Genomic DNA, 21,970 nt, shown 5'->3' on the forward strand with positions numbered 1-21,970 from the left:
CCCCCACCCCAGTCATTATCTGTATCCTTACTTCTTTCTTTCCTTCAGGGCCCATAACCAGAAAGACCTACTACATACGTTTGCTTGTTTTTGTCTGTCTCATAGTATACTTGTTTATTGCCTGTCTCCCCCTACACTCTCCACAAAGACAGGGATCCTGTCTTTCTCATGTGCCACTGTATCTCCAGCTCTTAAAACAGGGTCTGGCAGAAATTCCAAGTTCAGTAAATATTTGTTGAATAACTGGGTGAACGAATTATACACCTAAAACAAACTCTCCTCCAGGCACTTGTGCTAGATACTTATGTAACTTAATCCTCACAGCCCAATAGAGGCTATAATTTGCCCATTTAATAAATGAAGAGGGGCGCCTGGTTAGCTCAGTTGGTTGAGCATCTAACTCAGCTCAGGTCATGATCTCACCGTTTGTGAGTTCGAGCCCCACATCGGGTTCTCTGCTGTCAGCAGTTTCCTTCGTATCCTGACCCCGTCTCTCTCTGCCCCTTCCCCGCTCTCTCTCTCTCTCAAAAATAAATAAACTTAAAAAAAAAAAAAAAAAAGATGAAGGAACTAAGAAGCCAAACTATAACCACTGAGCTCTACTGCCACACACCATTCCTGTTTTCCATCTCGCTATTTACCTTTTCCAAGAATATGGCCTTAAACATCCCCCACTTATCCTGCTTCAGGTTAGGTTGCATCCCTTCCCTCTTTTGTCTCAAAATAACATAACAATCACTACACTTACATCATCATGTTTGCATCTCCCTAAACTCTGAAGTCCCTAAGGGCCTCAGGATTGTTATCTTGGTGTTCAAAGACCTAACACAGGGCCTACAAACACATTAGGTACTCAAAAATGTTTTCATATGACAATAACTGATTGAATGGGCTGATGACCATGCTCCCATCCCTAGCTAATCCCCTCGCACTTCCCATTTCTTCTGTGATGCTCTTGCTGCATGAGGGCCTACTGTGGGCCAGGCATGGTATCTGGCATGGGGAATACAGAAATTAATAAAACAATCCCTACAGCAGAGGAGCCACAGTGTAGTGGGATGGGATGGGGAGAGTAACTGCAATCAATCACAAACCAGTTAGCACTGCGGTGTAGAGGAGGTGCTTTGGGAGCAAGGAAGAGAAGCACCTGACCCTGAAACAGGGGTGCCTTGCTGAGTTTTGCAGGAGAGTTAGAGATGAGAATGAGAGCACACAGCTCAGTGTAATTCAATAGAATGAGAAGAAGCGACAAAAGATGAGGCTACAAAAATGGGCAGGAACCAGATCACAAAAAGTTATATTAAAGATGCTGAAGAAATATTCAAGAACTCAGACTTTATTCTGAAGGTGATGGGGAGCCACTGAGGGTCTGAAGCAGGAGGATGATGGGATCAGATTGGCAGTTCAAATAATGGTCAGGTGAAAGATAAGGCCTAAAACAGAGCAGTGGCCATGGGTATTCAAAAAGTGGTCAGACTGCAGAGGTAACTGTTTCCATGGGGGAGGGCACTGAGAGAGAGAGGGAGTCCTCCCGGGAGGACTCCCAGGTTTCTGTGTGGATGGTGGTGACATTCATTGGTAAAGAAAACGCAAGAGGAGATGCCATTTTGAATGATACATACTAAGTGCTCAATAAATATTAAATTGAAATTGAACTTAATTAAAAGATAGATTGCTTCCTTTGGACACACTGACTTGAGGTACATTTCAACTGCGGCTCAGGACAGTGGTCTTGGAGTGTGTATGGCTGGTGGCAAAGGCCTGGGAGTCAGTCTGTTCACAGAGGACAACCCAGAAAGAGAAGGCTGAGAATAGTGGAAAGCCCAACTTTTAAGAGATGGAAGAGGAAGAAGAAACTAAAAGGAAAACCACTTGTTGACATTTATTGAGCACCTACAGCAAGAGACTGTACTGGATGCCTCTCCACGAGTAAAGTGCTCAAGAAGCAAATGGCCAGCAGGTTTTTTCTATGTGCCCAAGACTCAGTGGGAACCTGAGAAATGATACAATGATCTGGTTGAAATTGAAGGCACATTCCAGGTTCCGACATTTGTCTTACTCCTCCAAGCCTTTTCCTCCCACCCCTTCACATGGAGTCTGGATTAGGTGACATTACTTTTATTGAAGGGGAGTGCAAGCAGGTGTGGGCAGCTGCTTCTCTTTTAGAGGATGCAAGCTAAACTGAAGGCACTGGGAAGGGAAGGCCAGAGCTGGGCTATGGGTGCAGGATTCACTCCTTATTTGGGCGTGAATGCTGCATTGGGAGAGGGAGATTTACTTGGGGACTAGGCATAGGCACAAGAGAAGCAGACAGCACCAGCCCTCAGGCCGCACTCTCTACTTGGAGCACCGCGGCTTCAGCAGCCCCAGATTTCCCGGGATCTTCCTCGGTGTCCTGTGGAGGTTCTGGCTCCAACTTGGGCTCCAGGGCAGGCCGGGCTTCTAGCTGGCCATCAGCCCTCCGGCCAGGGCCTAGGCGAGGTGGCTTGACTGGCGTGGGCGTTGGTGCTGCGGGGCCTTTCCGACCAGAGAGGGCCCTTCGCAGGCTCTGTACCTTCTGCAACCCGCTGCGCCGAAGCCGCCGGGCCCTGGACTCCACAGGCTCCTCGTCTGAGCTCTCCTCAACTTCGGCCTCCGGCTGCTCTGGGCCAGGCTGGGGCTGGTCTGCCGGGCCTAAGGGCTCTGGCGCCTTCTGGAAGGCGCTGGCTGGGATTTCAGCCTCCTCCTGCATGTGATGAACACAGCTCTGACCCTGGCGGTCCCCTACCCCGCAGCAGCCTGGCCCTCTCTCCTCAATTACACCGGGGAACCGCCCCACCCTTGGGGCGGGCCCAAGGGGCAAAGAAAAGGCAGGCGTGGGAGAGCAGGGGGCAGGGGTGGAGAGGGGGAGCTACTGGCAAACTGCAAAAGTTTGGAAATTAGGTGGGACCCGCTTAAGCAGGCTGGTGGTCGCAGGGGCAAGAATTGGAGGCAGGGAACGGTCGCAGGATGCACTTCCGCCACCGTTATTTCCATTCAGGGATGGGCTGGGACTTGGAGCAAATTCGGTGTACGTGGCCTGAGCTCGAGCTGGCCGACCCTGGTTGGCCAGGCTGCGTTCAGGCTCTGAGGGATGGGGCACCGTGGTGGGAAGTGGGTGCGGCTCTGCAAGTCCGTTCCACCGGATGGGGTCAGGAATGCGGGTGTGGTAGGCGGCCGGGTAAGGGGGGTGGGGGGTAGGGTTGGCCCAGATGGTGGCCGGGAGGTGGGGGACGCCTGTGGTCACTGACCTTGAAGAGCAAGACGTGGAGCTTCCCGCGCGCCACCAGCAGCCCGTGGTTGGCCTCCAGCCGCTGCACCTGGGCGGCGCGGCGCACGGCGCGCTCCTGGGCGGCGTCCGCGTGCGAGCCCACGCGCTCCGCCTTGGCCAGCAGCTGTGCCAGCGTGTTGCTCGTGGTGTCGTGGCTGCGGCTCAGCGCCCCCAGCCCGCTCTGGATGCGGCGCACAGAGCCCGCCAGGCCTCCCTGCCTCCGAGCCAGGCCCCCCTGCCGCTCCCGCAGCGCCTCCAGCATGGTGGCCAGCTTCTCCAGCAGCGTCACCACCGTCACGGCGTGCACCGGGCCCCTCGCCGGCGCTGCGGGCACAGGCCCCGGCTCCAGCGCGCTCTCCCCCATGATCTCCGGCCTCCCTGCCTGCTCTCCCTGCGGCCGCTGGCTGCACTCTGAGCTGGGGCCTCCTTTCCCGGCTCCTCCCCAGCTCCAGCCGTGACTCAGGCAGGCGGAGCGGGCCGTCCCGGGAGGCGTGGGGTGGGGGTTGGGGGGGGCAGGACGGGGAGGGGGGGCGCGGGATGGCGGCGGCGGGGTTCTTTGTAAGCGCTCCCCCTTCTGCTGCCCCGCCCCGGGAGCCCCCGCAGGGCAGCAGGTTGGCTTAGTATCCGCCCCTCTTCCCCAAATTTGCTCCCTGTAAGTTTGAGTTCCCCTCCTCGGGCCCAGTTCGCTGCTGTGTCTCTTTCTGGAATGTACTTTCACCACCGCAAAGGGTGAGCCATGGAAAATTTTGTTGTGCACATCGAGTGGGCAAAGAAACTATGTAAGAGAGGCACAAGGATAACCTGAGGGGCTTCCACAGCCACCGCTTTCGGCCTCCCTCGCTTCTGAGGATTGTATTTGTGCCCTCGGGCTGGGAGCGGTAGGCAGGGACACCCTGGGAAGCTAACCTACAGACTCAGACGCCAGACCGTTTAGGTTGGAGGCCTGGCTTTACGACCGCACAGGCTGCTCAAAGCGCACCAGCAGGCGGGGCATCCTCTGGTATTTTCCTAATAGTCATCGCCAGGGTTTAGCCACAGGCTTCCTTTACTGCTTCTCTAGCTCTTACTGTTGGGTAGCATTACCCTGTTTTCTTTCTTCTAGTTCTCTTACCTCCCTTTCTTTGAGTTTCAAGGGTAAAGCCCCGGGACACCTAGCTCTTACACCCTAAGCCTGGAGGGCAGACAAGACACCTCTTCCTCTGAAACCCTTAAAAGGGTTAGGGTAGGGGCTCCTGTGTGGCTCAGTCCCTTAAGCCACTGACTCCTGATTTCTGCTCAGGCCATGATCTCACAGTTGGTGGGATCAAGTCCCTGTGGGTACGACTGTGCACTGACAATACAGAGCCTGTTCAGGATTCTCTCTACTCCTCCCCTGCTCTCGCTCGCTCTCTCTCTCAAAATCAATACACATTAAAAAACAAAGGGTTAGAGCAGGTGCTGGTATGTCTTTGTTTTCATGGAGGTTGGTTGTGGCTCCTGCCTGATTTTTTTTTTTTTTACTTTTTCTAGAAATTGGTGAGAATATCTGCAGCGAGTGAAGAAGATTTGAAATTGCTGCTGTAGAGCAGGAGAGAGTGCACACAGAGGATCCACTTACTGTGGATTATGAATTGTTACTGTCATCTGTTTGGAAAATCCCGTCTTGTCTTTAACAGTACTTGGTAAACCGAGTGTAGGCTCAGGACTCCAAGCAATCCATTGATCCTGATGAAAACTCTTTTCCTCTCCTCACCCAATCTATGAGGGGTGCTTGATAACAATTGTGGAAGAAACTGTATTACTCAGCATGGTTACATGGAAAAAATCCATGGTCTGACACAGAAGTACTGCAAAGGATGGCATCTATTGCCAGATTTCTGGGGGTGCTAAGCTGATGACTGACTTCTACAGATATGAGGTTACGGAGCCTGAGTCCTCTGCTTAGCACAGAGGAAATGGACTCCCTTGGGAGCCTGATGGGAATCACCATTTCTTCCATTAGACCTGTATTTGCTCAAAGAGACCCATCAGGATGTGCCAGATAAAACGCTTTCAAACTAAGGGAACAGAAAACCCAATTCAGTTCTTAAAAACAAGAAATCCAATCTAAACATAATTGAAAAACACTACCATAGAGTGATGATTAATTGTGGATCAGTCACAGCTTCAAATCTAGTTCTCTACAGATCTCTCAGTTGTTCCCCCCTACAAGTGTCAGCTTCATTCCCAAGCTAGGCACAAGGTGGCTACAGCAGTTTCAGGCCTCATATCTGTGCATACCGTCAAGAGAAAAAAAGGGACCATCTTATAATTTAGGACATCTATTTCCCAGAAGCCACCCAGAATCTACTTGCCTTCCACTGGGTTACATGGCCATTACAGAACCAAATTCTATAGCTAGGAAAGTATCATGCATTGGTAGGCTTTAGCCTGAATTCCTTCACCCATCAGTGATCAGAGAGCTGATAATTACCTTTTGACAAATTAGGCCCACTTCTTGAGCTTCCCTAGAAACATGGATGGTATATCTGTTTTAAAAATCTCAGCACTGCCAGAATTAGTCAATCACAATGCTACCAGAGGAAGCATATGAAAGAATCAACAGCCTTGAGCAATGCTAAGGGAGTCAAAAGCACTTGGAAGCAAGACTACATGGGTAGGTATTTTTCAAAGGCCTGCTAAATCCCTCTCTGGATATGTAGAACAAGGAGCATAAAATTTAGGAATAAAGCCATTGATGATTCTACTGGTCTCTCTAAAACCTTAAGTATGGGGGCGCCTGGGTGGCGCAGTCGGTTAAGCGTCCGACTTCAGCCAGGTCACGATCTCGCGGTCTGTGAGTTCGAGCCCCGCGTCGGGCTCTGTGCTGACAGTGCAGAGCCTGGAGCCTGTTTCCGATTCTGTGTCTCCCTCTCTCTCTGCCCCTCCCCCGTTCATGCTCTGTCTCTCTCTGTCCCAAAAATAAATAAACGTTGAATAAAAAAAAAATTAAAAAAAATAATAAAAAATAAAACCTTAAGTATAAAAGTCATAGGAACTGGCTGGTGTTGAAAAATAGGAGCCCAAAAGGTAGGTTAAAAAAAAAAAAGAAAAAAACTTGGGGCAACCCAGAAGAATGCCCTGAGTCAACAAAGCCCAGATTGACAGAAATTACAGTATTACAATGTTGATCATGGAGTATCCAAGAAGAAGCCATATTGCAGTTTCCAATTAAGATGAGGGAAAAAGAAAACAAGAATGCAGAATGATACCCCCTAAGGCAGTATAACTTGATCTTAAAGATTTCTGGAGTGTGGCTGCTACCCACTCCCTCAAACTCCTTGGTGTAGGCATTAAAAGTAGAAACCCACTGGTTGTAGGTTTATTGTGTCCCCCACCCCCGCCAAAAAAAATTTATATATATATATAAAATTTATATATATATATATATTCAAGTGCTAACCTTTGATGCTGGTGAATATGTTCTTATTTGGAAACAGGATCTTTGCAGATGTAATCAAGATGAGATCATACTAGAGAAGCATGGGTCCTTAATCCAATATGACTGGTATCCTTATAAGAAGGGGACATAAGGCACACAGGGAGAACACCATCCAGTGATGGAAGTGAGATTGGAATTATGCTGCCAGAAGCCAAGGAAGGCCTGAAATGACCTGAAGCTGAAAGAGGCATGGAAAGGTTCTTCCCTAGAAGTTTTGGAGGGAGCATGGCCCAGCAACACTCTGATTTCAGACTTCCAGCCTCCAAAACTGTGAGAGAATAAAGTTGTGTTGTTTTAGGCCACAGTCTGTGGTAATTTACCTTGATAACCCTGGGAAACTAATATATCTATTAATTAATCACCATAGTATCACAGTATTCCCTTACATAGGTTGCCCCCTCAATGGCCTTCTCCATTCTGTAGAAGTATGAAATTCTCTGTAGGAAAAGTTAATAGAACATGAAGACTCCCTTTAGGACATAGACAATTCAATTAACAGTTGTCCAGAAATAATGGATCTTGCAAAAATGAATGGAATGCTATGGTGGTGGAGCAAACACATGCTTTAAAAAACTAAAACAAAGGTATTGCCTACTCTACTTGTTAAGGGTTCCTTTTCTACACTGGTCCATCCCCGTCCTAGAATTTGTCATACTATGAGGAAGGATTTGGCTTTGTTAAAAAAAAGAAAAAAAACCACTACACCTTTCATCTGGGTTAAATCTGCCTGGAATATGTCTGCCTAACAAAGATCTGCTCAAGGATGGCCCTCTGTCTCTGCCAGTATCAAAAATAGTTGGAGGGGCACCTGGGTGGTTCAGTTGGTTAAGCATCCAATTTTGGCTCAGGTCATGATCTCACAGTTTGTGAGTTCAAGCCCTGCATCAGGCTCTCTGCTGTCAGCATGGAGCCTGCTTCATTTTCTCTGTCCTCCTCTCCCTCTGCACCTCCCCTGTTCTCTCTTTCTTTCTTTCTCTCTCTCTCTCTCTCTCTCTGTCTCTCAAAAATAAATAAACATTAAACAAAAAGAATAGTTGGATGTTCCCTTTACTTTAAATCAGAGGAGGGCACAGGAAACCACTAAAAGGGACAGACTAGGTTACAAATGCCTTAGGTGGTATCATTCTGCATCCTTGTTTCTCTCTTCTTTTCTCACTGGTCAGGTGATGTTGAAAAGATCCCATGAAACAAAAGTGGCAGAGGCACTGCAGTTCTTAATATTATACCTGAGGGGATGATTATGTGCCATCAGGTCTCGGGAGCCACTACAAGGAATCCAGAAGACAGGGATTAAGAAGTAGTGGTACTTGAGCCTATGACAAGTAGTGAAGCATTCCATTAATTTTTGCAAGATCCATTATATTTAGGCAACTGTTAATTTAATTGTCTATTTTCTACAAGGAGTCTTCAGGTTCCATTAACTTTGGGTTTTAGAGTCAGCATATGCTACACCTTGGAATTCTTACTCCATATCTTGGGTTATCCAAAAGGACACATACTTTGGACAGGGTTCAGAGGCACTTCAGTGACCAGCCCTGGCCAAGTTACAAGGCACAGTCTGGTCAGCTCTAGCCCTTGGGTCCCATAAGTTGGAAAGAAAGATAAGACTTGAGGTCTATGTGATTTCTGCGTCTCTCATAAAATGTTTTGGGTAGGAGGGTGGGTAGGCAGACCCTAGTATGAAAAATATAGCAGAAGTATTTAGGGTTTTAGACAAAGACAATGTTTCCAGCCTCTGAGAATTATGCTGTTTTTGAAAAACAATTGCTGGCTTACCACTAGAAGCTAGTGGAGAGATTCACCAGAGGTTGCTGAGTTATTTTGTAAACTGGAACTCTCTGTCTCACGTAGCAATACAGGCTGTCAGTCTTTGATTATTAAATGGGCGGGGGGGGGGGGGGATGTCCAAGAAAGGATGAGGAATGGCTATGTGAGTTAATTGACCTGGAACCTTACCTTCAGCTGCCCAAACAAACTGGGTATCCTCCAGGGACTTTACCCTTGAATCAAAAGTAACAGTGTACAACACAGGCAGAACCATGCATTTAACAGGGAATGAGCCTCAGTGGACAGGCACTACCTTCCACCTTTTGTCATAAACATCCTGTCTACGGAAGGGGTAAGGCCATTCCACACAATGAGGGAGCTCTGTGCCACTGGCAATTAAGAGAGCTAGAAGTTTGGGGCAACAGGAAGTTAAGAATCCAAATTGACTCCAGAAGTCAAAATCACCAACTGGATGGAAGATCCTAAAATGGTAAATTATGACCAAAAGGTTTGAGGATGCTTTTTATAAAATTCAGGCATACTATTAAATCAAACCACTATTTTTGTATCTCATATTTTTAGTGAGTTGAATATTGTCCCAAAAAATATATGTCCAAGTTCTAACCCCTGATACCTGTGAATGTGACCTTATTTGGTAATAGAGTCTTTGCAGATGTAATTACATTAAAGATATTGAGATAGGATCATTCCAGTTTTAAAATGGGTCCTAGAGGTGCGTGGGTGGCTCAGTTGTTTAGGCATTTGCCTCTTGATTTTGGCTGAGGTCATGATCTCACAGGTTCTTGAGATCAAGCCCCATGTCAGGCTCTGTGCTGACAATGGAGCCCGCTTGGGATTCTCTCTCTCCCTTTCTCTGCCCCTCCCCCCCTCCGAATACATAAACATTTTTTTAATTTAAAATAAAATAAGTCCTAAATTCAATGAACGGTGCCCATGTAAGAAAAGGAGAAAACACAGAGACACAGAAAAAAAAAAAAAAAAAAAGAGATGATATGCAGATTGAGACAGCGATTGGAGAGCAGCCACAAGACAAGGAACACCAAGGATCACCAGCAGCTGCCAGAAGCTAGGAGACAGGCATAGAATGGATTCTCCCTCAGAACCTCTGGCCATGTGTACCTCTACCAACACTGATTCCTACTTCCACCCTCTAGAACTGGGAGAGAATAAATGTCTATTTTTTAAGCCACTAAATTTGTGGTAATTGGTTATGGCAGCCCTAGGAAACCATTACTCATATAGACACCTACCAAAAGGATTAGGGGCGGAAAAAAACAATTTTAACAATGAAGTTAATCAATATGGCATGGATAGATGTTTCGGCCGAGGGACACTGGGCACATTAGAGCATCATGCACCTGAGATGAAACCGAGGTTGGCAGGAGCCCAGTTTTAGAGTATGTAATTATTGCTATTGGAACCAACTATCAGCATGTGGGAATTGAGCTCTTCCTGCAAAAATATCCTAGGACCTTCCAAAAGGTTAAAAGCCTGGAAGCACTTACTGAATAGACTGTATTGAACCTCCTTCTGTAATCTGAGGAACTCAGTGGGCTCTAAGTTGGGGGGAGGCATTCTTGGGCAGATAACCACCATCAAAGCCACTGCAGCCCTCTGCCTTAAGCTAATATGGCATTTCTCAACTATAGCCTTTGACCCAGGACGAAATAATAATAAAGGAGAGGGCGGATCACTAGGAAATGGTGTGCCCTACCTCTCACAGGGCAGCCCTCTAGACTGAGAGATAGACTGGGGCACAGAAGACAGGCTTGACCACAGTGCCATGGGCAGCAATTCCAGACCAGTGGCGACAAACAGGAAACTGTACAAGCTAGAGTCCTGAAACCACATTCATCTTAGTACAAAGAGCCCCCTGTGTATCTCAGGCTGGACCCAAGAAGTACCAGAAGTCATTATGTACTATCCAGTGTCTATCACAACTGAGAAATAATCGCACTCATAAGATTTTTTCTTTATGTTTATTTTTTAGAGAGAGAGAGATTAAGAGAGAGAGAGAGAGCAGGGGAGGGGCAGAGAGAGAGGGAGGCTCTCCAAAGCAGGCTCCAGGCACTGAGCTACAGCACAGAGCCCGATGCAGGGCTCAAACTCATGAAGCAGGGCTCAAACTCATGAACCATGAGATCATGACCTGAGCTCAAGTCGAACACTTAACCAACTGAGCCACCCAGGTGCCCCTGGACTCATAAGATTTAGCACTACATTAGCTGGATGGTGTTTAGTTGTGAGATTTTGTTTGAAAAATAACTATCATTTGTCTGGTGTCTTAAAAAGAGATAGCTGCTAATCAATTCAACTAGGGAAGTGGGAGAAGTGAACTTTATCCTACCAAAGAGCAGCTTTGGCTGTGCCGTCCCATCCTACTTTTAAGGCATTTGACATAGTTTAGCAATACTGCAAACACAAAGTACCCTACTGAATATTTCTTATCCTATGTGGATTCAGTGAATTTTAAAAGCAGAAGAGAAAACTCTCAGAACCAGACCATATGAATAATAATCCATTCACTAAACCAGCCAGGTATGGCAGTTGAGAGGCTCTAAAAAAAAGTAACAATGTTTTCATAGGTCTGCAAATTTACCCATTTAATCCAAGAGTGAGAATGGTCCCTGTGACAGATGGCATGATCCTTGAGGCTGGGATCCCAGCTTTGTGGTATCAAGTCCCAAATGTGATGGTATCACAGTAATCCACTGAATCTCATGGAGATAATATACTATACAAAATCAGTCTACTGCCCCAAGCTAGTCAATTTGTCTGTTTGTGGAAGCTGCAGATTAATTATGACTTCTCCTTATTGTGAAGAGTTAGATGAAAGACGTATTAATTGACACAGTCAGGACACAACATTTAAGACATCCTTGCTGTCATCAAGGTGCATCTAAGCCACACAATGAATGGGCCAGAGACCAATAAGCAAGGCACTCCTGCTCCACAGGAGTACACAGGGCTGCTTCAGGGCCTGGATCAAGGAAACAGACTAAGGGGAAGAGGAGGAGCTGGTTTTAGAGGCATGAAATTCAGCCAAAAGTTACTTTGCTTGGAAGTTCATTAGGTGGGGGAATATAGGAGGGGGGTGGAGCTGTCCTCCTGATGTGGGCTAGAGATTTATGTTAAAAAAGAGAGCAAGAAAGAAGGGAAGGAAGGAAAGAAGGAAGGGTGTGGTAGTGGGCAAGAGGAAGGAAGGAAGGAAGGAAGGAAGGAAGGAAGGAAGGAAGGAAGGAAGGAAGGAAGGAAGGAAGGAAAAGGGAAAGATAGATATATACTGATCTATACTTCTACAACTAGAAAATTTGTACAATATATGGAGGAAACCATATACTTATATGGCTCCAACTAGAATAGGAAAGTTTATAGAGATAGAAAACTACAATGTCTGGATGCTGCTTATACTTATAAATGTTGTAAAATTCCAGTGTAAATCCTCAAAGGAAGAATGGAAACTGCTCTTTGCAATTAAGCTAGGAGGTGAAGGATCCTCAGGAAGTCAGATTAGAGTGTCACTTGGTAAAGCCTAATACAAGCAGTGTGATCCAAAACCGATTTTCCTAAATCTGTCTAAGGATTTCTCTAACCAGCACTGTCCAGTTATGGTAGCTACTAGCCAAATGTGGCTGTTTAAATTTTAATTTTAACTACAATTAAAAATTAAAATTAGGGGGGCATCTGGGTGGCTCAGTCAGTTAGGCATCCGACTTCAGCTTGGGTCATGATCTCACAGTTTGTGGGTTCTAACCCCACATATGGCTCTGTGCTGACAGTTCAGAGCTTGGATCCTGCTTCGGATTCTGTGTCTCCCTCTTTCTGTCACTCCCCTGCTCCCGCTCTGTCTCTCTCTGTCTCTCGAAAATAAACATTAAAAAATTTTTATAAAAATAATTAAAATTAAGTCCTCAGTCACACAACTCACATTTCAAGAGCTTAACAGCCACATGTGGCAAATGGCTACCCTACTGACCCACACACCTCTAGTTAATACTGCCCTTAGTTAATGAATTACTCTAGTTAATACTATGGGGTGAGCGAGCCACCCCAAATGTTACCAATAACAATCTCACAAGTTTCTCTGATAGATGAGACAAAGAAATCTTCCATTTTACCTGAAAGCCACATCTTGACAAGAAATGATCAGTATGAATAAAATCACAAAGCAATTAATGGAGAAGTGATTTCTTCCATCAGCATTTGAGACCATTTAAAATTGGTAGGTAAGAATACAGGAGAGCAGTTTCTGAAATTCTTCAGGACCTCGATCAGCACTCTCAATATATACCTTCTGACATGGTTTACCTTGATTGTGGGAATATTATTATTGTTGATTTTATCCTTTGGGGGGAAGTGTTGTAAGAACCTTCTGCTGAAGTTGCTATAATGAAAACAATCTAGGATGTTCACTGCAAGCCTGCCTCACCCTGGAAAGGGATGTGAGGGTTATGAGAAGGATGAGTATGTTTAGATTGGAGCAAACAGTTTTGAATAAAAAAGTAAATGTAATCTTACACCTATCCACAACTGGTTACCACACATATTTTAGTTCTTAGTTTTAATAACAAGTATTAAGCACAGAAGAACCTAGAACATGAAAGTGCCCGATACAAATTTGTTGATTGAAAAAAACAACAACACAAAGTTTGCTTTGCTAAAGGTAGAGCACCAGCAAGCAGTAGATCACGCTTGCAATGACAGTCTTTAGGAATAAATATGTTAGTAAGAATTAAGCCTCTGCTTTTGATAGGCAACCCTGGGAGAGAGAGACCAGTGAGAAGCAGTGACAGAGGTCTGGGAAACACCATAGGCAGACTGAGTTTGGTCACAGGTCAGGACTACAATGGTTGGAGTAGTGAACCCTGCTGGTGTCACTGATGCTCCTTGGCTTTCTCTGAAGCAGCACACCAGTTCAAGAGGAGTCACCATCACATTCACTGCCAGACGTGCCCACACTGAAGGAGAGCCTGTTGACTACGGTGATATTCTGGCAACAAAACTTGAGAAAGGGGGGAGCCTGGGTGGCTCAGTCAATTAAGCATCTGACTTCACCTCAGGTCATGATCTCAAGGGTTCGTGGGTTTGAGCCCTGTGTAGGGGCTTTGTGCTGACAGTTCAGAGCCTGGAACCTGCTGTAGATTCTGTGTCTCCCTCTCTCTCTGACCCTTCCCCGCTCACTCTCTGTCTTTCAAAAATGAATAAACGTTAAAAAAAAATTTTTTAAGCTGAGAAAGGATAGAAAGGAATGCACTACTTTGCTTTGCGTCTATTTCCTCCTCTGTAAATAACCCTTTGCTTAGGCTCCTCATGGGCCTTGGATTGTTCCATCTACACACCTCAGTGAAGGGGAGGAAAAAAGAAGCTGTTTCTATGGCTGAACTTTTTAAGCTTCCCCATGATCCCAGGCTAGATCTAGGACCTAAGCCTCCAGAAGATGCCTCAAGAGGCCAACACATAGTGTATTGGTTGAAACTGAAAGCAATAACCAGAGGGGAACCTTCCACTTACCCACGTAGTGCACAAACTTTGCGGGACCTGGATCTTGGGGAGGAGGCTTGCAGAAAGACCTCCTGACACCTCTCTCTCTCTCTCTCTCTCTCTCTCTCTCTCTCTCTCGGAAAGTGGCCTGCACTACAGTGTCCTTGACTGAAGCTTGTGATCGCCAAGTCAAGGACTCCCTCTCATACCCTTTCAGTCAGTCAGGGACCATTAGAATGAGAAGGCAAAAGAAACTGGGAAGATTTGAAGTGTCAAATATTGTGAGGAAGAGGGAAAGAGAGAGAGAGAAAGGGAAGTTGGTTAAGACTGGAGTTAAACAGCTCAGAAAACAGATTGAGTTAAACATACAAAATAAAAATAAGCTCAATTTACATTCAAATAAAATCCCATCCCAGTTGGATGAGAAAATGATGGTTGAGTTTTAGAAGTAAACCTGGTCTTTATTTTGTCTGTTCTCTATAATGAATCTCATGTTGCCTAGGCTTTTAACCAGTAGGGTTTCCTTACGAGGTGAACTGACCCAAACCTTCATACCAGAAGAGTCTGAACCCTTGGTGAATTCGCCTAGAATTGTGCTAATATGTTAAAGGTGAACTTTACTACCAGACATGGCAGAATAAGAAATCATGCCAAGGGTTCCTCACATATTTCTCCAGGCCTCTATTATATTGGATTCTACTCAGGCATTACTTTTTTGCAATAAGCAGAAGCCCACTCAAGCTGGCTACACTTCACCAAACTGCTCTTCCCAGGATAAAAGAATCTTTACCGCTTGGCACCATGCAGCAATGCTGGAGATGGTATCCACATCTGAGGCTCTATTGCTTGTAAACATGCTTGCCAGAACCCCTTTCACTTCTAGACAAGGATCAGTTGGTTGCAAGGAACAGAAACTATCTTGGTTAATTTAAGAGAAGGTGGGTTTATTGTAAAAGAATTGGCAGCTACCCCAGCTCCCAACGCAGACTATTGAAACAATTTATTGAGTCTGGAGGCTTTCCTGAATTAACAAAAGGGAGGAGCCATTAAAGGATAATATAGCTTATTTATTCTTTCAATAGCTTCCCAGGCAGAGCAGGAAAGAAACCAGACCTCTTTTCTGAACAATAATGGGGCCCACTAACTCTGGGAAAAAGGCGAGATGTCCTTCTAATTGAGGAAATATATCCTTTTTCAATATGAGTCTAGATAGTACTCTCTAAAAATTAATGTCTGTTCCTGGGAGCAGTGGATGAGCTAATATAACAATTCTATCCATCAAATGAACTGACATGATTCCTGCTCACACATGTAGGAATATGGAAAAGGAAATCTGGCCAGAAAAATCTAAATCCACAACTAAGTACAGATCCAGAACCTCTTCCTCTTCTTCCTTCCTCCCACCCCCGCCCCCCCCACACACACAATTCTTCAAGACTTGAGTGACAACAGTCACCATGTTTAACTAGCTTAACGTCCTGGCGGCTCATCTCAAATTGACACACAGAGACTGGGGCTTTGGGGTATGGTGAGGATGGTGAATTTGAAGAGAGAAGACCCAAGAAGTGAGATCCCTTCCTATATGATAGGTGAGGAAACTGGTGGGGTTTCAAATGGAACAAATTTTAAAAGGAGGCCCATAGGAAGGAAAAGTTATACAGCTGAAATTCAGGGAGCCTAAATGATCTAGAGCTGTACATACCACCCCTTTGAGAACTAAAGGAAAAGTCTCAAAAAAAAATTTAGGAGCACTTTATCCTTCCCCTCTCTGACAGTGAATCTCCCTTCTGAATGGCTTCAACTCTTCCATGAAGACACCTGCATATAACCATTAAGGCTGTTGGTAATTTGAGAGAGACTAGAGGGAGAGACCTGGGAGGAGAGGGAAGATCTGCCCCAAACACCTCCTCCTTTGATGTACTGGAGATCTCAAGGTGTCTGTGAGGAGGAGCTCCTGGTGGTGACAGGCTACACTGAGGGCAGGGGGAAATAACCACAATGACAGATAGCCTAGCAGAGAGGATAAATTTGAAGGGCAATATGACCAAAGCTTTGAGGTCTTCATATTGATCAGAGGACACTGCCCTTTAAAAGAGGAAGTGAGGGAGGCTTCCCTTCCCAGTGACCCGATGGCATCCAATTACAATTAGTTCTAAATCTCAGTTTCAAGCCCAAAGTTCTACACACTCTGATCCACTTCTACTACATCCACACACACTCAGGGCTCCCACACTCCCTCATGCTGCCTTGATTCTTCCACATGAATCCAGGCATCAAGCACAGCCCCTTCATCAATTTTCACTAAGAACATTGAAAATTTCCTATTTGAAGAGATAAGAACTCTAGAACTTTGGAAGGGTGGAAATGGGAAGTGTCACATCAATGTCACAGACTCTACCCTCCACACTCTTACTCTCTTTCTTCCCTCTCTCTCCAGAGTAAGCAAATGCTTTTCCTTGCTCCAGCAGATGTTTTGTCCATACTCGGACTCCTTGGCTTCTCACCTCCTACCTCAAGTGAGCCTGTCATGAAATTCTTCCAGAAAACTATGGTGATGTCTCTTCAGCAAGTACAATGAGTGTAATTCCTCCATCTCATCAACTTAGGGTGAAGTGACCACCTCACACACTCTAAGACCAAAAAAAGCCTGGGGGACTAGAATAAGGAGGTCAGAGAACCAGGCTTCTCCCTCTGATTCTCAAAGGCCTCCTGATCTCTTATCTCCACTCTTCTTTGGGTGCCTGCTCCATGCTGCTTCCCTAAAGCTAACTCTCTGTGCCTAGTTATCAGCGATGCACAGGGCCAGAAAATGGCCATCCAAATCCAGCTCGAGTGCCTACTGTCAAACGATTAAAGTCACTGTGTCTTAGTAGAATTTCCTGAAAGATAAAAAGAGTAAGCATCTAACTGGTAGCCTTGGGTCAGGTCCAATCACTTATTGCCCAGGGGTGAGAGAATGAGATGAATACAGTCAATATGACCAACTCTTACAGGACCTGTGGGCAAGGCAGGCACAGAAGCTTGTCTAATGTAAGTAGCTCATCTATTGATCCTTGGTGGTTGTTATAGAGTTTAGAGACTCCAATAAATAATCCCCACCCCATTTTCTGCCCTAGTTCTGAATCAGTTGAGAAATAATGCAAAAGCATAAGGCAAATGAGAAATTAAAATAACAACACTACTAATAAAGTTGACATCGACAGATGTGGCTTTATCATTTAGTAACTGGGCTTCTTGATCCTAAACCCCAGGATTAGGGAAACTAGCCCACTCATTCACAGATTGTACAAGAAAACTGTAGCACTCCCTACTTCCCCACTCCATCTCCCATCCCATCCAAGGAAGACCCCTTTAAATTTTACTTCATAGATGAGGAGAGCAGAATATGTGTATCCTGCCAGAGTCTGGCTAAAGAGAGCCAGAGGAATTGTGTTGAACATAGCCAATTCATTCTTTCCAAGCTTCCCAGAGAAATGACCTCTTTGCCCCAAGAGGTCAAATCAAAAAGCAAATCTGAATCTGATCTAGTCTGTAGATCTAACTACTAATTCACAAGCAATATATGAGACAAAGAACATTTTCAATAATATCCAAGCAATTCATGAATACTGTGGGGCATTCTGCAGGATAAATGACTCAGGTTCCTCAACCAATAAATTTCAAAGAAAAAAAAAAAAGATGGAAGCAAATGCATAGATTAAAATAGATCTAAGAAACTTATAAGCTAATATTAATGATTGGATCTTATTTGGATTCCAATTCCAAAACAAGCAGGAAAAAAAAATGACATAATCTGGGAAATTTGAATGCTAATTGAATTTTGTAATGCTAGCTGAATATTAAATAATATTAAGGAAATAAGTTTTGAGTGTCATAATGGCATTGTGGTTGTGTGTGGGGTTTTGTAAGTGTTTTGAATTCCCATACAGTTGAAGGTACTGAGAAAACCTGGTAGAGTCAAATTGGAATGTTCTTGGCAAACGATCTCAGTAGATAAACTGGTAAGTCAATAGAATACTTTTGGCACACACACGCAAAAATAAGCTACAACTTTATAATTTGCTCATACTATGATCTCTCTCAATTTAAGAAGCTGTCTCTTAATGGTTTACTAAATTTGGAATCCTTTTGAGTGAGTCATTCCAGTCATGAGCTACAAAATCTAGACTTTTTTATCTTTCTAGATTTATTTAGGATCTAATCACTGTTTCTGAGCTAATAAAGATTCAGACATCTTACTCTGTCCTTATATCCTCTTCAAGAGCAATTAGATCAAGATGCATCTCCTTTCCCCATTTTTATTCATCCATTCTGGTTTTCTCAACATGTCTAAGAGAAGGTTAGTCTCTCCATGGTTCCTTTTCTTGGGTGAAGTAATTTCAAAACAACATTATTTTGGATCAAATTTGGAGAAGTCTATCCATACTGATGAATAATACAACTGATACACAATTGTTCTGCACCCCCCATGTCTAGAAAGCTCATATACAGAAGGACTCTCTTTCCTCCATGATTGAAGCCTTGCTTCAGCTACCTATTTTTTAAGGCACTGTAATCCACCAGCATCTCTGTGACCTACATGGCCCATGCACAAATGCTAATTCTAATTCTAATACCTGTGTAGTACAAGGATAAACTGTAGCCATTATACCTAAGGCTCTCACTTTTACTGTGGTTGTGCCATTTCTGAGAGCAGTGTGGCCAGCACGTGCTTGCTAGATCCTGTGTAGCAGGCATCTGCTGAGGCCAGTCAGTTGAGCCGTGTCCTACCCACCCCACTCCCCTAGCACCCTGGCCCAGAGTCGTGTCTGCCTAAATCCTGCCCTTACAAATGTTGAGGCCACCCACATACACTTAGAGGCATTTTGGCCGAAGGCAGGGAAAGACCCGCCCTTGTACCCTAAAGTCAACCCACAGTCCTGCCTCCATAAAAACAGATCCTCACCTGTGGATAAAGTCCTGAGAGTTGTGGGGACCCACCAAAGAGAAAGTCTCACATATCTAGCACCAAAACCCTAAAGTTGCCTGTCCAGTTGCAATTGATAAAAATCAACTCCATCCATAAACAAGCCAGCCACATGGCTCCATGTAAGCTGCCACAAACCATGCAATCACAAATACATGCTTACTAAAGCTATGCATCCTGGCCTCATCAAAAGCCTCTTCACATGTTAGCTGGGTCCCCAAATTCTACTCCCTGGTTATTTCTTAAGGCTTCTGATCCAGTGAATTGAATGTTGAAGTTCTATGGATCCTCACTCAATAACCCGCTCTTTCCCTCTCCTGAGTTCAAAACCAATTAAAAGATAGAAGTCAACATATTACTTTTATTACTGATAAAGCAATTACTGGAGAAAGTGACTTACATAATTGGTTAAATTAACTTTCTAATAGTGAACCCTAGAAATAAAGAGAGGCTTACCCATCCAGTTACAGATTATCCTAGAAAACTGAAGTCTCCCTGCTGGGCAAGTCCCTTTACAACGTCCTACAGAATGCATGCTTCTGTGGTCAGTCTAACTTCCAAAGAGAGAAATGGAGGAGTGGAAGCAATGTGCTGGGTTTGTTCTCAAATTTTCCAATAAATTATTGACTTCTCTTCTGGAGAGAGAGAGAGGCCAAGGGTGTTATTCCAGAGGAGCTCCCTCCATATGAAACAAACCACTGAGAGGGAGGGAAAAGCACTTTTCTCTAATAGTAGTGTTAACAAGAAAACCGTAGGCACACACCACTTGCCTGAGGACCTCCACCCCAGTCCACCTGCTCTTTCCACACTATCTTCAGTTCTTGTATACTGGGGAGCACTCTGCTCTGTTCGGCCTCCAGCTCACCTCTCCCACTGGCTGACCAACTGAGAATATTCTATATCTTGACAGAAGTATAGGTTACATAGGTGTGTGCATTTGCCAAAATGCATTGAACTATACACTTCAGATCACTGTTCATGTGTGGATCACATTCAGGCACCAATGCATTGATGTTTATACAATCCTATGGATTTGCCAAAAACTGTATACCACAAAGAGTAAATATTACTGTATAGAAAGGAAAAATTAGGGCGCCTGGGTGGCTCAGTCAGTTGGGTGTCCAACTTCGGCTCAGGTCATGGTCTCACTGTTCACGAGTTTGAGCCCCAATTCAGGCTCTGAGCTATCAGCACAGAGCCTGGAGCCTGCTTCAGATTCTGTGTCTCCCTCTCTCTCTGCCCCTTCTCTGCTCACATTCTCTCTCTCTCAAAAATAAACATTAAAAAAATTTTTTTAAAGAAAGGAAAAATTAATACCCCAGGTAGTGGGGAGAACGCAAATTAAAATACAAACTACGGTAAATCAACCTACCTGTTTAACAAATGAATGATATAACTACAATGAAGGAGGTGAAACCAAATTTACTTCGGAAAACTATATTTTGAAAGATCCTGTAAGTAGTGTCCATAAATGTATACTGTATTTCAAAGATGTGTTCCTCATAATGATATCGATTACCAGTTCTGAAATTATGCATATACTAGGGTTGATCCACTATATAATGTAGGTAATGAGAGCCAATTTCTCCTGTCAAAGAAATATATTACAAACAAGGAAAAAGAGAATAAACACTGTGGCATTAGATTGGGGAAAAAAAGAGAAGGAAGGAAGGAAGGAAGGAAGGAAGGAAGGAAGGAAGGAGAAAGGAAGGAAGAAAGGAAAGAAGGAAGGAAGGAGAAAGAAAGAAAGAAAGAAAGAAAGAAAGAAAGAAAGAAAGAAAGAAAGACAGACCATAGGACCAAAATGGAGTCACTTAAGCCAAGTCACCAAACCAGGGCTTAATAGTAACCTAATTGTGTTAGCTAGGATGCAACAGGAAGTTACTCAAATAAGAGAGGTAAAAGCTATCAGCAGAAGGGAGGAAGGAAGGAACAAAAGCAGGGAAGGAATGTATTTTGTTCTGCAGAACCCACAGGTGCAGGTGAAGAGAAGCCCAACTAGGTGTTTCACTTGATAGCCTCTTGCTAGGTGTGACTCACCTGATAGCCCCTTACTGAGCCAGTTTGAGCCAGATTGGAGCTGAGGACCTGTATAGAAGCCCCCCCCCCCCCCCGAGTTGTCCTGAAGTTACCTTTAGTTCATTATAATACTAAGATCTCCTTCTACTGGCGGAGTTTTCCACCATTTTTTAAACCAATGATGTATGCACTAGGATGTTGGCATGGCAGGCATGCGCAGTTGAACCAAAGATGCCTCAGCTCTCTGCCCGCCCCCTAATATACTGAATTAAAGCTTCCTGTACTAACCACACAGGAAGATAGTGCTTTGAGAGCTGTCTTCATGTCTCCCTACTTGTAACAAGTAATAAAAAGTTCTTTGCTTACAAATTTCCTTGGGTTGTGTTCAATTTGATGCCTCCCAAGCCGCAAACCCTTTGAGTTCAGTAACAGTCGCAATTTCAACCTCCTATAGAAATGTAATATTAACCAGTGAATCAGAAATTTTCTGGTCAGCGCCAATGAGGATATCCATCATGTGGGCCCTCTCCATGCTCTACTCCAAAGAAGATGAGCTAATCTGCATGAAAAGACCCCCTGCAATTCCCCTAGAGGGGAAGTGACTTTGCCTGAAACAATCCTTTCTTTTCTTTCTACTAAAAATGACTATAGATGCTGGAGAGGATGTGGAGAAAGGGGAACCCTCTTGCACTGTTGGTGGGAATGCAAACTGGTACAGCCGCTCTAGAAAACAGTGTGGAGGTTCCTCAAAAAATTTGAAAATAGATCTGCCCAGCAATAGCACTGCTAAGAATTTACCCAAGGGATACAGGAGTGCTGATGCATAGGGACATATGTACCCCAATGTTTATAGCAGCACTTTCAACAATAGCCAAATTATGGAAAGAGCCTAAATGTCCATCAACTGACAAATGGATAAAGAAGATGTGGTTTATATATACAATGGAATACTACTTGGCAATGAAAA

The 21,970-nt window shown here is 44.6% G+C and overlaps 1 protein-coding gene across 1 annotated transcript; it reads right to left on the bottom strand.

The window, feature by feature from the left end:
- Positions 1-2,102: 2,102 nt before the first annotated feature.
- On the bottom strand, positions 2,103-3,719 carry CAVIN3 (caveolae associated protein 3). Its single transcript, XM_030333445.1, has 2 exons — positions 3,270-3,719; positions 2,103-2,725 (listed from the first exon to the last, which is right to left on the bottom strand). Exons 1-2 carry the CDS (start codon positions 3,651-3,653, stop codon positions 2,324-2,326), a joined length of 786 nt encoding a protein of 261 aa, XP_030189305.1. The 5' UTR covers positions 3,654-3,719; the 3' UTR covers positions 2,103-2,323.
- Positions 3,720-21,970: the final 18,251 nt, after the last annotated feature.

The sequence above is a fragment of the Lynx canadensis genome, chromosome D1 (genome assembly GCF_007474595.2).
Source record: "Lynx canadensis isolate LIC74 chromosome D1, mLynCan4.pri.v2, whole genome shotgun sequence".
Taxonomy (NCBI): domain Eukaryota; kingdom Metazoa; phylum Chordata; class Mammalia; order Carnivora; family Felidae; genus Lynx; species Lynx canadensis.